Here is a 20,955-nt window from a genome sequence, read left to right as displayed (position 1 = left end):
TACAAAAGCGCAAATTTGGGAAACAGTGATTTCACATGCATGCGTATTATGTCTTCAGTCTATAGGAATGTGTATGTGTGCAGGGACGTAGCATTTCTTTAACAAGTGACATCGCCAACTAGTGGCCTGGCATGAATGTTGCAGCTTTTTAGTCGTTTTTGCGAATCCGTGTGAATGGGGTGACAATGTTGTCAACTGTACGCAAAACTCTACAAAAGTCCAAAGAAAAACCTTTCTGTTTTCAGTGCAATCAATGTCATGTATACATACCCTCGAACTGCAAATCTGTATGATCAGACAAAAGGAGGTTTTGGAAACTGGAAGCCAGTCGGATGAAACGGCACAAAAACACCTAAATCCAGCATGCCGGTTCCAGCCGACGGTCTCCAGAGAGACTCTTTTGAGACCGCTAGAGTACAAAGGGGGTTTAATTATCTTGCTTTGTTATTCACACAACAGATCTGCTTCATCCTCTCAAAAGAAGATTCCACTGTGAGCTGCTGGCCTGGTGTCTCTCCTCAAACGCACCACTGGCCACTTTGAAGCACATTCTTTCGCTCACTTCGTGGGGCATTTGTTTTTTGGCCTGGAGCCGGGAATCACGGGGGTCTCTCAGCTGGTGCGGTGGGTTTCATAGAGCTTGTTTGACAGACAGACCGCTCTGCTGAAGAAGAGAGGCTTTTGAAATACTTGACGGAGACAGAACCCTGCGGGGAGCGACACTGCACTGGGAATCTGAGCAAGGTTCTGTTTCCTTTAGTCTGGGACTGTAAACGTTTGCATTGCAGCGATTAAAGGAGAATCAGAACCACAGCAGACCAGGAACTATTAGAAGAACTTTGAGAAGAAAGAAACAACCACCCAAATGGGGAGAAAAGCTGCTCTTCACTAACAAAGAAGTATCATGGTATCATCTGACATATCAGCATTACTTTCTGTAAGGCTTCCAGACCTGTGTGGAATTACGGTATGTGTAGCGTCGTGTTGTGTAGCGTGAAGTAAAGAAATAAAATAAAATAAAATAAAATAAAATAAAATAAAATAAAATAAAATAAAATAAAATTAAATAAAGAGAACTTCTGTTGCTTCTGAAGGATACAAAAACGTATTTAACATGCCGACGCACAATGCTGTTTATTCTAATTTCTTAAGGGACATGAGATAAGTCTTGGCCTCCAGTGGCCCTTTAGCCTGACCTTGTGTACAAACCTCCATGGGCATTAATGCGATACGCCATTAGTGTGAAAAGGAATTTGTTCCGTTTACATAAGGGACACAACCTCGGTGCCAGCGGGCCGAGGCCTCAACGTTTTTCCAGATGGCATTGGATTAAGATCCAAACCCTCGCTTCATTTTCCGCCATCAGGAAAGTGGCTCTAACCTAATATATGACTCCTCTGAGAAAAAGAGCCAAACAGTGAAAACTGAGCCGTTTTACAAGTGTCGATGAAGTCTTGCTGAAGAAAGCAGATAAGAAATGAAGCACAAAGAGTCAGTGGACTAGAACGGCAGCGCAGTTTATACTTTATTGTGTTTGCTATTGCAATAAAAGTTGCTACTGTATAAAGTTGTTTTATTTGTGTGTTTCCCGCAAGCTTGAGCTTTATATCTGTTTTATAATAATTGCTTCGCCCTGAGCTGTAAAAAACTGAAACTAAATGGAATCCGGCACAATATACGGCACTTAATAACAGCAAACAGAGCGCAGCGGGACAAAAGCATCCACTCGTAATATTATTAATGACCCCGCTGCACTTCACGTGGTGCTTTTCCTTTAGTTTTTTTATTTCCACTGCCATACAGACAGACAGCATGTCCAGTCTCTAAAGGATGTGTTCGCCATCGATTACTTCAGACCTTTAACGGCCTTCACAGAAATTGCAAACTTAGCCCGAAGCTTGAAAGCATCGCCCTTGCCTTCATGCTTTCATTTCAATAATTGCAGATATGAAATGGTAAGATTTTCCTGCAAATTGCAGGTATTCCTATTCCTGTGTCAATAATGCTAGAGATTTAAAAAAACCTGAATTAATTATTGTGCTATTTGACAACTGCACCATGCCAAAGTGTGCTAAATCCATCATTTAAACGCAGCTTTCTTCAGCCAAGCACAATAATCTTCCCCTAAAGCCTGAATAGCTCTTCAATCCATCTGTGGTTTGTATTAGCGCTCAGAGACTCAATGATGTTTCGCTCCGGAGCGACACCAGCAGCAGACGCGAATGATAGATTCCCCAAAACCAAAGAGAGCGCCAAAGAAAGCTCGTCCTGGATTCCTAGAGAGCGTTTCCCATGAAAGCGTGTCGAAAACTACCGGGTCCCATCAAATGGGGACAGAAGGGTGGCTGGAAAAAGATTTAGACACATGACCTGTGATTGGACATCTGAAGAAATCCTGCGCTGCTGATTGGCTGGGACAGAGTTAGAAATACTAGTGAACATAAGAGAAATAAATCACACATGGGATCTCTATTCTCTCTTCTACACAGCAGTTTGACCACATTACCATACGTCTGTCCTATACTCTCAGAAATAAAACGTACACATTTTTATCTTATTTACTTCTAAACGGAGCATGGTTACATACTGTATTAGAACTCTTTTGGAGTTAATACTTTATTTTGGTGCGTCAATCTCTTTATTGACTTATTATATGAAACCATTTAATGCACTGAAGAGCAGTGTTGGGAACGTTACTTTAAAAAAGTAATTAGTTATAGTTACTCACTACTTGTTCTAAAAAGTAACTGAGTTAGTAACTGAATTACTCTATAATAAAAGTAACTCGTTACCAGGGAAAGTAACTATTTGCGTTACTGTAAAAAAAAAAAAAAAAAAAAAGTTGCTACATGTCAGAGAATTTGTACTTTTTTTCCAGTTTTCACAAGTCAATTGAAATGAGTAGAACAGACAGGTACATAACTTTCAATATTTTTTGCACGTCAACAGACAGCAAGAGTTTTATCCTGCACTTCAAGTATTATCTTTGTAAGAAAAGTGTTTTTGGCCACTAGCTTTGTAGATGCGTGTCACACATTACATGTACACATTACATGCACGTTCTTGCCTTTGACCACAATGAATTTGAAGTAGTGCTTATATCTTCACCTTAAAAATGCCAACTTTTCATCGTATTGCTCCTGACTCGCCATCTCTGCTGCGAATCTTTGTGTAGCTGTTGCGTGTGTGTGTGTGTGTGTGTGTGTTTGGCGCCGCTGGCGCAGCCGCGTGTGCCGGCATGTGTGTAAAAACACTGGCTCAGATTGGCTACCATGAAACACATGACTCTGCCTTAGCCAATCACAACCGCTTATCTCGTCATTAACCCACCTGCTCACTCGCTGTGTGAGCCAGGGCTGGGTTGAGATTGCATAGTTTATTAAATCAATGCATAGTAACGCACCGCATTTAACGTTCAGTAACGTTAACGGCGTTGTAACGACGGGAAAAGTAATTAGTTAGATTACTGCGTTACTGAAAAAATAACGTCGTTACCTAACGCCGTTCTTTTAAACGCCGTTATTCGAAACACTGCTGAAGAGCCGAAAAATTTATGGTGATAAATGTAAAATAAAATGTTAAAAGACGGCTATTTTTGTGGGTTATGGTTTAATCTACATGTAAACGTTAGTACCTAAAGCAGGTATATAAGTACCTACCGTAAACGGTACATATTAGTACTTTTTTAAAAGACTGTCACAGTGATGACTTTGTGAAGCAACAAAAGCAGAAATTGTCTTTAAAATATGATTAATCATGCAGCGCCAGGTGTTTTCAGTCAAATTTAGCCATCAATCGGATTATATGGGTGCATTTAAATGTAGTTAGTATATAAAACTGTGCTCAGATTTACAAAGACGCCAAAGTCTGCAATCAAATTTCTCTCAATCTGAACTCAAACGTTTCTCATCAGATGATCAGAGGTGCTCTCTGCACTCATTTTATAGATCTCTATTCATACTGCAGGACTGTTTTTATTTCTCCAAAAGGCCAAAAACAAACTGAAACATCCCTCAGACTGCAAATTTGTCTATGAAAGAGCAACATCCGTGCAATGAAATTACATCCAGGGTGATGAACATTTACTGGCTCACAAGCAGCCTGGTCTTCATGCACACACTCATTTTAGCTTTGCATTAATTTACAACTCTTATTGTCTTTATTAAGAGTCTCGTGCTAGACAAAACACCATCATAAGACAACCATCACGAGGAAATAATCTATCACGGCCATCAAGGCTTGAAGCATTGAGAAGATTCATGCTAAAGATTGTACTGCTCATCATTGAGAATCAAAATGCCACATCATCCAGAACAATCCACTATTCAAGACAAATAAAGCTCTTATTTAGTGCAGAAGCGAGTACAATAACGCCGGCTAATAGTGCAGTGTACGCTTCAGGTCGCCGGGTGCATGTGATTCGCTTCGAGAGGCCAAAATAACTTGATGTCTCGTCTATTCTCGACTCAATAAAACGTCTGGAAAAACACACTGGTGACCTTTTCTTGATAGAAATGAAGGTATTAATGAGCCATGTTCCAAATGGTACAAACATAATCCATAACCTATGACGCACAGATACTGTATTACATGGTCAAAAAAAAGCATATCAAGGAACACTAAATAAATACTCGTGGCTCCTAACAATATAGTGAGGTCTTAAGAAGCGAAACGATAGGCTTGTGCAAGAAACTGAACATTATTTACAACATTATTACCTGTAATAAACAGAGTAATCCATGAACAGAAGAGAATGAACAGACAGCTCAGTACATCTGACAAACAGCAGCTCATATGCATATATTTAATTATTAATAGAATTATAATATTATCAAAAAGCTTTACCTTTAGGGCATTTAAGTTTTGCAAATATGCTGTGATTTATATTCAGATTCAGTGGTATTTAATCTTTTTTCTTGTTAGGTTAATTCCCCCCCAAAAAATGTTTGTGCGAGTGTGCATATGTGTGTGTGTGTGTGTGTGTGTGTGCGAGTTTGCGTATGTGTGTGTGTGTGCTTGTTTGTGTGTGTGTGTGTGTGTGTGTGCGAGTGTGTGTGTGTGCGTGTGTGTGTATGTGTGTGTGTGTTTGCAAGTTTGCGTATATGTATGCGTGTGTGTTTGTGTGTGCGTGCGTGTGTGTGCGCGTGTGTGTGTCTGAGTTTGTGTATATGTGTGTGTGTGTGTGCGTGTGTGTTTCTGCGTGTGTGTGTGTATGTGTGTGTGTGTGTGAGTAAAGGTGTGTGTGTGTGCGTGTGTCTGCTTGTGTCTGCGTGTGTGTGTGTGTGTGTGTGTATGAGTGAGTGTGTGTGCGAGTTTGTGTATGTGCGTGTGTGTGTGTGTGTGTGTGTTTGCGAGTTTGTGTATGTGTGCGTGTGTGTGTTTTTTTTTTACGAGTTTTCATATGTGTGTGTGTGTGTGTGTGTGTGCGTGCGTGTGTGTGTGTATGAGTGAGTGTGTGTGTGAGTTTGTGTATGTGTGTGTGCGTGTATGTGTGTGTGTGTGTGTATGAGTGAGTGAGTGTGTGTGTGAGTGTGAGTGTGTGTGTGTGTGTGTGTGTGTGTGTGTGTGTGTGTGTGTGTCTGCGTGTGTGTGCTGTAGGGATGATCCCTGGACAAACAGTGCCCTTGAAGGAAGTTTCGAGAGACGTGAACGACAGACACTCGCACTAATGTGGCCCTCTCTCTCAGATAATTACTCACAGCAGGGAAAGAGGGAATTTCTGTAATGACAAGCTTTAAAACACTACAAGAGACTTCACTGGCAGGACACGGGCGAAACGTCACGCCATCCAGCAGACGGGGTCTAATCTGAGCCCAACCAAAGAAAGAGAGGAAGCAAAAACAGGTTTCAGACGGACTACACCCTGATAAAACCCACCACATCACAAGAGACATTATAATGCTGCAAAAGAGTTCGGTTTCAGATAAACGCTGTTCTTCTGAACTTTCTGTTCATCTGGGAATCCTGGAAAATAAAATGCATCACAGTTTCCACAAATATATTAACTGTGTTCAACATTGATAATAATCAGAAATGTTTATTGAGCAGTAAATCATCATATTTTGATGATTTCTGAAGATCATGTGACACTGAAGACTGGAGGAATGATGCTGAAAATACAGCGGAGCATCACAGAAATAAATTACACTTTAACAGATATTAACTTAAGGAACACTTATTTTAAATAGTAAAAATATTTCACAATTTTACTGATTTTACAGTATTTCTAATCAAATAAATAGAAAAAATAAATTAACTTAATAACCCCAGTTTTTCAGTCTATATGCTGAAGTCAACAGGAACTCAGATGACATTAACCATTAGCCTTAAAAAGTCTTATGTAATTCTGGTTAACATTAATGTAATATGAACCCATATTCATCTCTGAAACACCCACTATTCATCAGCCAATCAGCTCCTCGAGATATAATCAAGCCACGCCCCCTGCATATGTTTCCACGTTGACTTTAATAACAATAATATCCTGCATCTCATGTACTCTGTGCGCTCTGCTGATTTCAGTTAGTGTGGTCTGTTGTGAGTCAGCAGAACTGTGTGTGTGTGTGTGTGTGTGTGTGTGTGTGTGTGAGAGACGGAGAGATGAATATGAAGAGCAGAGACTCAATGTGAGCACATTCAACATCTATTGTGCTTCCTGCCAGAGAATGAATAAAGAGAGAGAGAGAAACTCGTTTCATGCATGAAAACATGTTCAAGAGACTGATTTACACAAGTCAAGCCAAACATATGAATTCATTCCTTGCAGATTTAGGAAAAATATTAAACAATAAAACAGATTGTTTAATATTTGTAAAATAAAATTATCTGCCTTAATGCATCAACACATAGAGGCTTTTACATTAGTTTACATTTACTGCGTGTTTTTACTGACAACATGCATGATAAAATAATGAAAGACAATTAATGGAAACATTTCTCACTCAGAAATTGACTACATTTCTTTAATAATTACAAAGAAACAGCAAACACATTGAATTAAATCTGAAATTTTGAAGCACAAAGACTGGATTAGTATATTCTTGTAAAATGTAATATATATATATATATATTGCATATTACGCACATGACAAGTCTAAACCTTGAATATAAATATATTAAAAAACAATAATAATAATAATAATAACTTTATATTTTTACAATTTAGAATAATAATGAATAAAAATAGTTTAATTAATTTTTTATTCTTTTTTATTCCAAATATTACATATTTTATACTATTTACTATTTATAATTATAATTATTAAACATATATAATTATGCACGCACTCATTGTTTGTCAAACAAGAATATTTGTAATAATACAAATAATTATTATAATAACAGCTGACCCACAAAAACTTAATACAGTTATATAATAATAAAAATAATAATAAAAGACCTAAGCACTAAGTGCATGTTGTTTACAGTACTGTACGTGCAAATAGTGATGCTGTTTATGCAAAAGTTAATGAAAAAAAAATCTTTACTGTATAAGTAGTTTAAATAGACTTTGTGATTTGCACTCATGATTTAAAAAATATATAAATACACAAAGATGTCTCATTTTTAAATAAGCATGTGTCTGTACAGTGAATTTTGATATTATGTGCAAACAAAACGGCAGTATTTCAGCGAGTAGAAAGAGCCGTCTCTCACTGCAACATGACCCAGATCATATTCACTCTCACATTCGACTCAAGTCAGATTTAACAAAGCATTTCCTCGTTCCTCATTGGCTCTTCTGAGCTTCTGGTCGGTCGGTGGCAGAAGCACAGCTCCAGCGTTGCGTGCCAAAAGCCATCAGGGGAAAACTGAAAGCCAAAGCCACGTGATCGAGTCAAGCCACACTCTCTGATCTTCATCGACACGCCACGGCCCTCCACCATCAACCCGAAAACATGAAGAACCTTCAGCACGGCCTTCAGGAGATTCGAACAAGAAGAGCCAGCATACCACGATTACAGCCGTTTAATGAGTTAAAACTGTACCTAAACATCCTTAAATACATACGATAAAGCATCCAATCCATAAACTGGATTATAGGGTTTATATAGTTCTCAATAAAAGCATTAATGTGTCAAAAAATTAGGGGAAAAAAAAACAGTGCATACTAGAAATGAACAGAAAACATAAGATGGAAAAAAGATTTATGAAATCATTATTATTCAGATTAAATAAAATATAATATATGTATAAATATATATATATATATATATATATATATATATATATATGAGATTTACATGATTATAATGTAAAATATGATGAATAAAGAGAATTAAGTAATACACTAATGTATTTATAATTACATTATTACATAATTTATTCTCAGAATTCAAAAACTACTTCTTTGGTTGTAAAATAAGTTAATGAATTAATAACTTTAAAAAAGCCTGAAATTAAATAAAGCATCTCTATAATATTTATATTTATTATAATAGATTTATTTCTAAATAAATATATATTTTAGCCATTTAATTTATGGTTGAAGTTGCAATAAAATAAATAAATAATTAAATAAATTAATAAATTAATAAATTAATAAATTAATAAATTAATAAATTAATAAATTAATAAATTAATTAATTAATTAATTAATTAATTAATTAATTAAAACTGAATGACGAAAGAAAATAATATTATCTCCTATGTAAAATATGAAAGTCATACTATTTAACAAATAACAATTTAACCATAATAATATAATATAATCAATAACTAAAGAAAACAAATGACAAAAAAAGAAAAGAAAATTGGATAATAAATTTAGTTTTTTTTCTTATTCAAATAAATCAAAAACTACAAAGAACGAAATCAGATTTGTATTATAAACAAATAAAAAAGAAAAAAATTAGAAGAGAATATGTGAAAGAACTCAACGACTCGAGTAGATCATTGTGCTGATAAAAGCTCATTTAAGAGCTGATCCTTACAATAATTTAAGACAAACCCTCAGAAAAGCGTTCATTAGGAGAAACGGCCAGGCAGAGCATGCAATTACTGTTTTCATAATTGACAGTTACATCTTTTTAATCACAAGATGGCTCGAGCTATAATGAGGCGAATGAATGACGCAAAGAGCAATAAGTCAAGAAAATAATTCTCAGTGGGTTTTATCCGCAGGATCTTGTGGATGTGAATCCTAAACGAGCCGAGAACTCAATTAACACCAGAGCGCTAGACAGAATCCAGAAACGCCTGAAGTTTCTGTGCAAATAAACCGATACGAGGCTCCAAACACACAGGACTTAATTCTGTTTTATGATTTCTCAAAGACAATGAGAAAAAAATATGTATTTTTTTCCAAATCAATATGCATCACAATATTTATTTACCATTAATATGGAAGGAAATGCTCCCAGATGTTTGTTGGATCTTGAAAATGAATGTAAATGTAACTTGTTTGTTCACAATTAGGCTCCACAGAGTAAGTTAGCATTTAATTTAGGGCGCCATTAAATCCTTTTTATTTTTTATGATTTAATACAAATTTATCATCAGAAATGGTGTGCAATGAAATTAACTGAAACAGATTTTAAAATGTAATCAAATGAACAAATAACAATTAATGAGTTTACATCGCATATCTATTTTTATATTATTTTTATACACATTCATATTTAATTGATGCTGGTCGATGGGAACGATATTTATTTATTTATCTGTTTGTTTGTTTATTAAATAAATTAATAAATGACTAAATATTGTATTTATTTATTTATTCATTTATTTAAATGAATAAATAAATTTATTCAAATTTTTATTCAAATTTATTTATTTATTTATTCATTAAATAAATAACTAAATTAATTAATTAATTAATTAATGACTATATAATGAATGTATTAAATGTTTGTTAAATGGCTAAATAAATAAAGATTTTTTTTTTATTAAACACTTATTTAAATGTAATCAAATGAAAATATAACAATTAATTTACCTAAAAAACGTTGGATTATATATATATCCTTCAAATTTATATTATTACTAGTAGTATTTTGAGAAGTACATTTTAGTATAAAACAGCAATATATTTCTGTCATAAGTTCTTCAAGTTAAACCAAACTTTTATTTTGGCGGGTTTTCATGGCGATCTTTCAGTTTCAGACTGGCTACTATCGCATTTATTTCTCCTGTGATCGAAAACTTTGTCCAGAGCTTATCATCATTAGTGACAGAACTTTTTATAAATGTATATATATTATAAATGTATTTCGATATGATAATCATGCAATGCCCGGCCCTCCTACAATGCAATCTGTGCAACACAAGATGCTGATTTCACAATATTACCAAGAAAAAACAAGAGTGAAAGAAAAGACGAAGAAACCTGACATTAGAAGCTCGCACTTCAATTCTTTCCCATTGTTTTGGCGATGACTCTCGGCAGCGATGCACATAAATAACTCCCGTCTCCGTTGTGCATCTGACGGGATTCGTCCTTTATCTTCTCAAGGTGCTCTCACTGAGAAACCGCTCATAAATTGTATTTTTTATGTTTCCTGGACACGCAACGACTAATGCGTCTATCAGATGCTTTATAGCTACATTGTAGCTGCTCATACATGCCATAAAAGCATTGTAAAGTCTGCTCTTCTCTACACCGCTAATTGCTCACGCAGCAAGACACATTTTTACGGGCGTATTACCTCATCTCTTTATGGAAATATTTATGTTTCTGTCCAGAAAGACTGTTTTATTATTGCTAGTTGATTTTTGGATGGACGCGTGTCTTTTATAGGCAGACCTTTCTGGTTTTGGCTGGAGATTGCATGGTTTGGTCAGCCATTAGTGTAAATAAAAGCGAGCAAAACGAAGTTTGGAATTGAAATGCATGTGTGTGTGTGTGTGTGTGTTATCGCCATCATGAGTCGCCGTAAACATGCCCTCATGCATTTGTTTCTCAGGTGTCGTGTTCACCTGAAGATTAAGAATTTCCCACAAGCTTTTTTGTAGCCGTTGTGTTCGGTTGCTTCTTAAGCTCGCAGGCTAGTAACTAAATCCCGCCGCCCTTTGTTCACAAACACAAAAGACGTGCTCTCTGTGGATGGGAGTTGTGCGACTGAGGGTTGGCAATGTGTAAAACAAACTGGAGCTTGGGTCGTGAGTGCACTGTTCATTTGAGACGGCCAGGTAAATCTGTGCTGCACAAGAGAAATAACCAGTGAGATTTAATCAGAGGCTGCTAATCAATGCTTAGCGTGGAATGGGAGTTTCTCGTGGCTTTCAAAGCGATACGCTTCAACTGTACCTTTCTGCATCGTTGCATCTGTGTTTATGTTTGGAAAATACACTGCTGGTCAAAATATCAAAATATTATCTTCTGCTCAGAAAAACACAGTAATATTGCAAACTAATATTATGATTTAAAAGAACGGTTTTATATTTAAATGCACTTTAAAATTGAATTTATTCCTGTACATTCAAAGCTGGATATTCAAATGCCCAATGGTTTGGAATAATTAAGTTTTTTTATTCTTATTATTATCTTATTGCTCACCAAGGCTGATTAAAAATACTGTAAAAACAATAGAAATTTTGAAATATTATTACAATTCCTTATAGCTGTTTTCTATTGTAATATACATTAAAGTGTAATTTATTTATTTGATGCACAGTTGTATTTTCAGCATCATTCCTTCAGTCTTCAGTGTCACATGATCTTCAGAAATCATGAAAATATGATGATTTAGGGCTAAGATTTTTATTTTAATGCATCACAGTTTCCACAAAAATTATTTTCAACATTGATAATAATCAGAAATGTTTCTTGAGCAGCAAAATCATTTTCATGATTTCTGAAGATCAGGTGACACTGAAGACTGGAGGAATGATGCTGAAAATTAAACCGTTTCATCACAGAAATAAATTTCATTTTTACTAAAGATTCACGTTGAAAACAGCTGATTGAAATTGTAATAATATTTCACAATTTGACAGTTTTTATTGTATTTTTCTAATTAATTTAGCATGTAAATTTGATTCTGATTACCAAATACAGTTGGCAAATAAACACAATTACTATCGCAGCAGAGCGGCCCAAGAATGTGTTGAAACAAAAGCAAAGCCAACCATTTTTTTTGCACGGTTCTCTCTCGTCGTAAATCTTCAGAGAGTTGATATTTCGGCTCGGCTCAATGTCAGCGCTGGTTACGCCGGACACGACCAGACGAGTCTGACCCCCTCGCCTCCTCCGCCGGCCTTTCCCTTCACATTACTTCTGCTATTCTAACTCTTCCACTTCTGCGCGGCTTCAATTATGCACTAGAATAACACAGGCCCCAGCTCGCGCCATTTGACATAAAGGCCGATTACGGGCGTGAATAATTCAGCCACCGTCGTGTCGTTGGCGATAGGGCGACAGAATCGCGTGCAGAACAGTCCTGCCTTTTTTAGAGAAACCCTTCTGCTTCTTTCGACACTCGGCTTAAAGCGACACACGAAGAGAATTTCTGTGGAAAGTTGCTAGGAAAATATCTGAGGGACTGAATTTTCAGCATGCTGGATTAACAATCCAATGGTATACAATAAAAGAGTCTCCTTTTCCGAACCAAGACGTCTCTTAGAGTTCAAGCTGAAATAAAAGCAACCCTCGACCCCTCAGATTTCACCTTCAGTGTTTCCGCGCGGCCGCCTTGACCTGGTTTCTTCAGGATTGCGTGCGAAGGTTTGCTGTGAGATCACAAACAGCTCTTAATATTTCATACAGTCACTCGCCAGCATTTCACCGTCCGAACCAATCAGACGGCAGGAAACACTGCGCTCCCATTGGCTGATCGACGCATCACAAGCCTCCTGCAGGTCGAGTTAAGAAGACTTCTACACGTTCACAGAGGAGGAATAAAACGAGCCGTGTCAAAACACAATTAATAAAAACATTACGAATATTGAAGTAGAGATGCTATTAGACAAAGTTTAACACCAATTAAATTTACTCAAAATAATAATGAGTACAAATAAAACTATATAAGGTTAGTATTAAAATTAAAAAAATGAATGTAATAAATAACATTATATTTGAAAATAAAATACAAATATTATATAAAGCAAACATAAATTGAAAAATATAAATGTTGCCAAAATGTAAAAAAAATAAAAAAAAAATATATATATATATATATATATATATATATATATATATATATATATATATATATATTTCTAGAGTTTAAATCAGCATTATTTTAGTACCATTGAAATACTATTATTTTTATTTTTTTTATTAAGTTTTTATTTTTCTATTTTTATTTTCAATTTAGTTCAGGTTTTAGCAATTTTGTTGCACATTTTTGTAATTTCCAGTAATTTTGGAGAGTTATTTTATAAATATATATATAAAGTTTTATTAATTTTTATTTTAGTTATTTAAGTACATCAACTTGAACTCAATTAAAATAAGCAATGATGTCTAGATAACTAGCTGAAATAAAAAGCTTTTAATATTTTATTTTATTTTATTCCAGTAACCTTTTATTTAATTTAATGTCATACAAAATGTCTTTTAATGGTTTTAATTTTAATTTTAGTTCAATAACCTTGGTATAACTAAAGCACTTCCCAAATGTATTAATGTCAAAGACCATGATACATTATTATATATTTATATAAGAATAAACATTTATTTTATTGCATATATAAAAAATACATTTATTTAATAGACTTGACCACTTATTGTTGTTATTATTATTACTACATTTAAAGTGTGTTGCATCTCACAAATTAAAAAAAAACAAACAAATATGAATTGTGCAGATTATGACAAATTACACATACTTTTATTCTCACGATCTTAAGATGCTTTATGTGTAATGCTAATTCTAGATATTTCTCTTCGTATGTAGCTCAAAACAATCAAGTATTTAATATTTACACATCATCAGCCACGAGCTGTAAACTTTTAGATTAGACGGTCTTCACCTTCACCATCTGGATGTTTGTGACCCGTCAGCATTAACTAAGCGTCCAGTAGCCACAACACTGGGCCCGAATCAAACAGAGGAGCGCAGGAGACACCCCAACAGCCCTAAAGCCCTGAGCCTATTACACCCGATGTGAAGGGCACAGTAATCCTCGATTAGTCCAGAGAGAGAGAGAGACAGAAGCGCCCCAGATGGCCTCTTCCATGCCGACCGGACCATCGAGCTCCGAGAGGGCAAGAACAACACATCTTGAGGTTTGGGAAGCAGAGAGATCAGCTCCCAAACAAACACAGCTTTAGAAAGAGATGCTGAACATTTAGTCAACACAGAACATATCTGTGTACATATCACAGGCGATATCTTTAGCGTAACTGCGTTTCTGCAGACTTCCAAAAGACTCTCCAGGGTTCCTCTTAAGTCTTATTTATCTCATTAGGCCTTTAACACTGATTAATATGAATGCCGAATGTGAGCGGGAAGGTTTCTATGGAGGAGAGGAAGAGGGATTAAAGAGGAAAGGGTTTTGTGTCGGTAGACAATGAGCCGATGGCTTTTTAAGCCCTTTAGTGACTCCATGCCATTACCTCGTGGGGACGCCGAGGAGACCTCGAGTCACTTCAGACCCAGAGACGCTTAACAAACACACAACAACACCCGCATTCCCAGGTGACCCGGCAAGATTTACACCAAACCACGAGATCTAGGAGAAAACATCAACAAACGTCAGGTTACAAGCTGTCGAACATGCTTGACCACAAGTTTAAGACAAAGGAAGCCGTTTTATAAACTGAAGGATTTGTTTTGATACACGAGCAGGCAAAAGTTTGTCACATTTACTTGTTTGGTTTTATATCTTCCAAAAAAAATTTTTTAAATTATGTATATATGTTCATATGTATACAGAATTTATATTTTTATACCACATTAAAGTTAATAAGTGAAGCATTTAAGCAGAAGCCTTCAGATCAAAAGGTCTTTATTTTTTGTGAAATCTAAAACAAATAAAAATAAGTAAATAAAAAATGTAATATATAATAATATTAAATAAATTAAAAGTTAATTTTAAAAGATTTGAAGAGCAGATCAAAAGATCTTTAGATCTTGAGAAACAAATAAATTAATAAATAGAAATAAATAGAAAAAAAAACCAATGTAAAAAATTAAAAATATTTATATTGATAAAATATTATATAAACAACTCTATTTCTAAAAAAAAAAGTTTTTTATTTAATGTTATTTTAAATGTCAAAATCAAGAAAATAAAATTAAATAAAATGTAGAATGAAAAATTCATGTGTGCGCAGAACTTACATTTGTCTACAAACTTAATTTAAAGCATTTATGCACAAACCTTCGGATCAAAAGCTCTTTAGATCTTAAAAAAACCATAAATTTAGTCACTTCACGCAGGGGAACCCAAGTGTTTCGGGAAAGCGAAGGCAAATCACGTTCTTCTGTGCTTTGTGCACGTCTCCGACATCTTTCCAACAACACGAGGCCTGATACTGTATCTCGAGTGCAACAAAACCCCCTCGACCCATCACGAAACCCCTCTGCCCCCAGAGGACTTCAAGAAGGACAAAGGCCAGTTCTGGGGTTAATCCTGTCGGCTTAGGGCTCGTCTCAGACCCCGAGCTCCCAAATGTCACCTACATTGTTCGAAGCGTCCAGACACATTGGTCTGTGAAACCCTGCTTGGCATGAGAGAGATCTCTTCTGCGGTCTATTGTGGGCCGTTCACGCAGAGAGTATTACAAGCAGCACTCCATTCACCCCCTTCATCCTCTCCTGCTCTCCTTTCTCAAAATGCATGCATACTTTCGGCCTGGGTTGTGGAGAGGCGACAGCGAGGGGAAACAATAGTGGCCTTTCAGAGCGGCCGAGGCCTGGCCGTGAGGAACCGGCCGCTCAATATTTACAGCGGGCGGACGCTTTGTTTGTTTGTTTGTCTGGACGAGGAGCCGCCTGCCGGAGTAAACACTGATGCACATTAGAAACAATCAAATGATGCACTCACTCCACACACTCTCTGCACTTATGAAATCTTACGGCACGTTACCTGACTGTCGAGTGTCGCAAAACCCATTTCAATCTCTTGAAAACTTGCCCCGCAGCTGGAGACTGATTTATTTTCCTTAAACGGAGGTGTGAATGTGGAACGGCACGGGTGAAGCAGGCATGACCAATGCACCAGCCCCATTTAGACCAATGCAGCGTTACAAACAAAGCATTCGAACAGTCAGAAACACGGTTTGCATCAAATATTAATTCATTAAATCAATCGCACAAAAGTCTTGTTCATTAGAAGGATCATGTTTCAAACTTTCCTCTATTACTAGCAGATGATGCAAAAACACCTGTCCTGTGCATTTGCTTATTTTCATCATTATTTGCTGGATGGGGCTCTCAAGCTTCGGATATTAATTTATAGTAAACATGCATTGTGAATAAAAGCAAATAAAATAAATTGCACTGCCTTCAGTAAAAAGATCTTGCTTCACTAGCTCTATCACGACCAGATGATGCACAGACACAAGTATGTAACATGTACACTTTAAGGTACTGAAATGCATCTTTTTGGGGTTAATAAAGTACAAAGGTGTATCTTATGAAAGGGTATCATTTGCGTTTGCACATTCTAATCATAATTTGTTGGATAAAAGGCTCTCAAATTTCAAAAATAAAACGTATAAAAGCTGTCACTGGGGCGCTACCCTTTCAAACGCTACTAATGCATCCCATTTAGGGACAGATATTTGTCTTTAAGGTACTTAAATGGTGTAAATAAGGTACATTGGTGTATCTTATAAAAGGATATCCATCCCAGTGACAGCTTTTTGTACTTTCAAATATTAATACATATAAAGCATGCATCATGAATAAAAGCGAATAAAATAAACTGCACTAACTTCACAAAAGTGTTGCTCAGTAGAAGGATCATGCTTCAAAAGTTCCTCTTTTAAAACCAGACGATGCACAAACATCTGTCTTTCTTGTGCATTTGCTTATTTTCACCATTATTTGTCGGCTTTTGATATTAATTATGCATTATGAATAAAAGCAAGTAAATAAAATGCATTTCACAACACGCTTTTCCGAAAAGGATCTTGCTTTACAAGCTCTATTACTCCATAGTACTTCATTACTTTGATGCTTTACAGTTTACAAAGCCTGTTTTCTGAAAACAACAGACAGTAGATCTCTGGCTCTTCTTCTCGTAGCAAATGAAAAACTGTTGCATTGCACAAAACGTCCCGCTGCCTTTTCAAGCAGCTAATGAGCTGAAGTTATTTCTCTGCCTAACATTAATCCACTGCCATCCTGGTCTCTGCTTTTAAAACCTGCTGTCCTTTATGCCATCGTCTGCTCTTTAAAATCATCATAATAATTCTCACAGACCTGCTGAACTCTCCAGTATGCAAACCGTCTTTCAGAATGAATTTGAAGAGTGAAAAGGCACGGCACATTTTACATACCGTGGGAGAAGTTTTCCGAGGCTGAAAGAGGAATTTAGGCAGTGTCACAACTACTCAAGTCAGTCCGAATAGCAGCAGGATCCGTTTAAGACTGAAGAATAATATCTGGAGCAGCAGTCATATATGGCCACATGCATGAGGAACGTACCGTGTTTTATGTTTCTCTGCTGAGCTGGATACTTTATTAATGTACTTTTTTAATCTCCCACAGAAGAGGGTACATAAAGTACACGGAGGCTTAAACAACGGTGGGAACTTTAATCTTAAAAATATATCTGGGCTAAACTATGTAAAGCATCAGGAGAAAAAACACAAAAGAGTTTAAGTTATAAAAGAAATGCTAATTAAAAAGTTATTAATATTTTTATTATAACAATTGTATCATACAAATATTTAGCAAGTGAAATTTTTATAAATAATCATAAATATTTAATATTTATTAGAAATAATTTGCTTATGTTTAATAAACAATGAAAAATATTTTATTCGAAATTATGCATATCTTTATTTTAAAAAAATGGAATATTAATTTTTTATAAAAATAAAAAAATATATATTTTTTTTTTTATTGGAAAATATTTTTATTTTGCAAGCAAATTTTTAATAAACAGTAATAAAAATTAATATTTTTTATATTTAATTATAATTATTTTTTAAATGAAATACATTTAAATAACACATTTGAACTGTTTTGTTGTATTTTGGGGAGTTGATGTTCTAAATGCTTTCCCATAAACACGTTTAAGTCGAGTGGGAACACATTTGTGACTGCTTCATCATGGAACATTTTCACGAGCAACCCAACGATCGTGTTTCAGCTGAATGTATGTGGGGTTTCCGTTCGGAGAGCGTGTGACCCTTGCACCCGGGTCTCCGCACAGCCGGAATGAAGCTCCTGAAATATCTAATTGTATTCATTCATTTTCTCTGCTCAGCATGGCACTGAGAAATAAAGAGAGTCACAGCTAAAAGGGAAGGAAGTCAGAGGGAAATCTAGCTAGTGGGGTTTCTTGAGCATGGGAAACGGTACTGCGTCCTCATTACGGTCCTTTACTGTGCCAAACGTGCAGTGAGTAATTAACCACTCCACAATTCATTCTCATGTGATGAACACAAAAAGAGAGGATGCACTACTAGAAGACGTCATGCAAAATAATTCATTATTAATGATGAGTTTTACAGTCCATGTGTTCATATCATCTCCTGCATGCATGCACTTCTTGTTAAGATCACTACAAGTCAAACAAAGAAGATTATTGCACATCAAAATGAGTGACTGGACACAAAACATCCTTTCTGTGAGTCGATCTGCCTTCCGCTAACAAAAACAAGACAATAAAAAGACTTCACAAACCACTGGATTCTTACAGGCCTTGACGGGAATCACTGCAAACCATCTGTGCTTCTGAGAACTAGGGTTAGTTCCCCCAAAAACACGGAGGAGAAAAAATACAGGACTTTATTCTTGTGAAATATTATAATTTTCTTTGCACAGCAATGTGCAGTTAATTTTTTTTATTAATTTTTTTTATTATGCAACAGAATGATCATCTGGCTTGCAAACCGTGCGTCCAAATGAAACCGTGGCTTTTCACATATAAAATAAAACAAGCATTTTTCTGTTTAAACAAAGTTTCACATAAATGGACTGTGCTCTCGACGTATGCAGGGCACACAGAAAAACTCACATGAGGCAGGTTTCAAAAACGGTCTGCTCCTCTCAAAAGAGTTTTAAATATGAAATGAAACCTATTATTTTAGCTGTACTGGAGATGCATTGAAAAAAAATATGATTTTCATTGCTTTTATGAAAACACACACACACAAAATAAAATTAATTAAAAAATACACATTTTAAATAACCACAGAAAAAGAAACAAATATTGACTGAGATACTAATAAATACACTAAACATCAATGGTCATGCAAAGACTGGAGTTATATTCTCTAGGCCATTTGAATTGATTTTCTTAATCAGAGAAGAAAACAAACAGCACTTTAATCTCCATTAATAAATGCATTCTAGTTTCTGTTTGGTCTAGAGATATAAAAGCTGTGCTCTCATCTGGAAATGCATTCACCTCATCTTATCATTGTAAGACATTTATATATTTATTTACTGAGAATTGCAGAGTCATTTACAGTTGTGTTTATTGGTGTGAAACTGATCCCATCTGCCGCCTTTTTAATATCCACAAATACACCTGCTTTTAATCAGTGTTTTAGTTCAAATAATTTCAGGATATTGAACCGCATTTATATGTTAATTCACATATTGCATTTAGTTTTTATTTCAGTTTCACTGTAAGTGAATCGACGCTTCAAAAGCACACAAATGTATTTACACTGCAAGAAAAAAAGCCTTTTTCACGTATATAATAGCGTTTTCAGTTATGCAACTGTAAATATTCATATTATAATAACTGTATTGGAAAAATGCACCACGCCTTGAAAAACCATGAGACTGAAAGCAGCTGGAAATGAGAATTAAACACAGCAGGCTACGGAAGCAAACACTAAAGTCAACTTTGCAATATAAAGTGCGATCGGGCACGCGCAGAAACGGGCGAGAGAAACTCTCGATAACTGCGTGCAATCCAACACAATTCAATCCATAACGCGTTATTAAAGAGAAAGAAAAAATGCGTTTTTTAAAAACAAAAATTCTAACTGTGCGTGTTTCATCTGATACATATTGCATGCATCAATATGCATAAACGGAATTTTATATTACTCAACAGTTCTGCATAAAATAAAATAAAAGCCCACTATTCATTATTTATAACAAATCGCGAATAATCGCAGAAACACGATCGACTCAATATAATTAACCCGATTGCACGTCGTTGCGTTTATTTCATCTTAATAATAATTTTCACACAGGCTACCTTAATGAGCGCATTTTAAACCTGGGTGGGTCTGTCTAAAAATACTCATGCAAGAGAAAGTGTCACGCGCACAAAGTAGCTCCCGGCGAACAGACGCGCGCGGATGCGCTCACCTGGGGTTGCTTCGGTTCCAGTAGACAGCGTATCGATCAGCCATCACCTTTGAGCTGGGCTCTTGACTAAATACACACATCCACAGAATCACACCCACGAATAGGATCATTTCCACTTGCAGCATCGCTACAGCGCACTCGGACACCTATATTCCTCTTGCTTTAGTCGACTTTTTTGATTCGCATCTGTGGCTCGGCTGATGTCAGACAGTGGAGCAAGTGTTGAGATGTCCACGATCTTCTGTCAGTGCTGTGAATGTCCGCACTTCGGTCAATAACTGTGGACTGCGCCGCCGGAGAGACGAAAACCGGGCAGTCAGTGTTCAGTGTTCATTCTGAGCAGAAACCATCTGATCTGCAGAAGCTCTTCTCATGCACACATGCAACTACAGAACAGGAGGAGCGCGCTGTCAGTCCGACTCCGTGCGCACAGGTTTGGAGAAGTTGCCAGACGCTCAGACTGATCTCGGCGAGATGGAGAGCAGGGGTCCGTTCAGATGAACGCGGAGCTCGACAAACACACCCGCGCTCCGGACGCGCGTCATTCTACTGCGGGTCA

At 36.1% G+C, this 20,955-nt stretch overlaps 1 protein-coding gene across 1 annotated transcript in view; it reads right to left on the bottom strand.

Moving 5' to 3' along the window:
- Positions 1-20,587, bottom strand: part of LOC113092214 (ephrin-A5b) — an 82,035-nt gene extending 61,448 nt beyond the window's left edge. The window contains exon 1 of the mRNA XM_026257847.1: positions 20,397-20,587. Within this exon, the coding sequence (XP_026113632.1) occupies positions 20,397-20,521 (125 nt within the window). The 5' untranslated portion in view covers positions 20,522-20,587. The remainder of the gene's footprint in view (positions 1-20,396) is intronic.
- Between the last annotated feature and the right edge of the window lie 368 nt (positions 20,588-20,955).

This window comes from Carassius auratus, unplaced genomic scaffold (genome assembly GCF_003368295.1).
Source record: "Carassius auratus strain Wakin unplaced genomic scaffold, ASM336829v1 scaf_tig00214534, whole genome shotgun sequence".
Classification (NCBI taxonomy): domain Eukaryota; kingdom Metazoa; phylum Chordata; class Actinopteri; order Cypriniformes; family Cyprinidae; genus Carassius; species Carassius auratus.
This window is presented reverse-complemented; position numbering and strand designations above follow the sequence as displayed.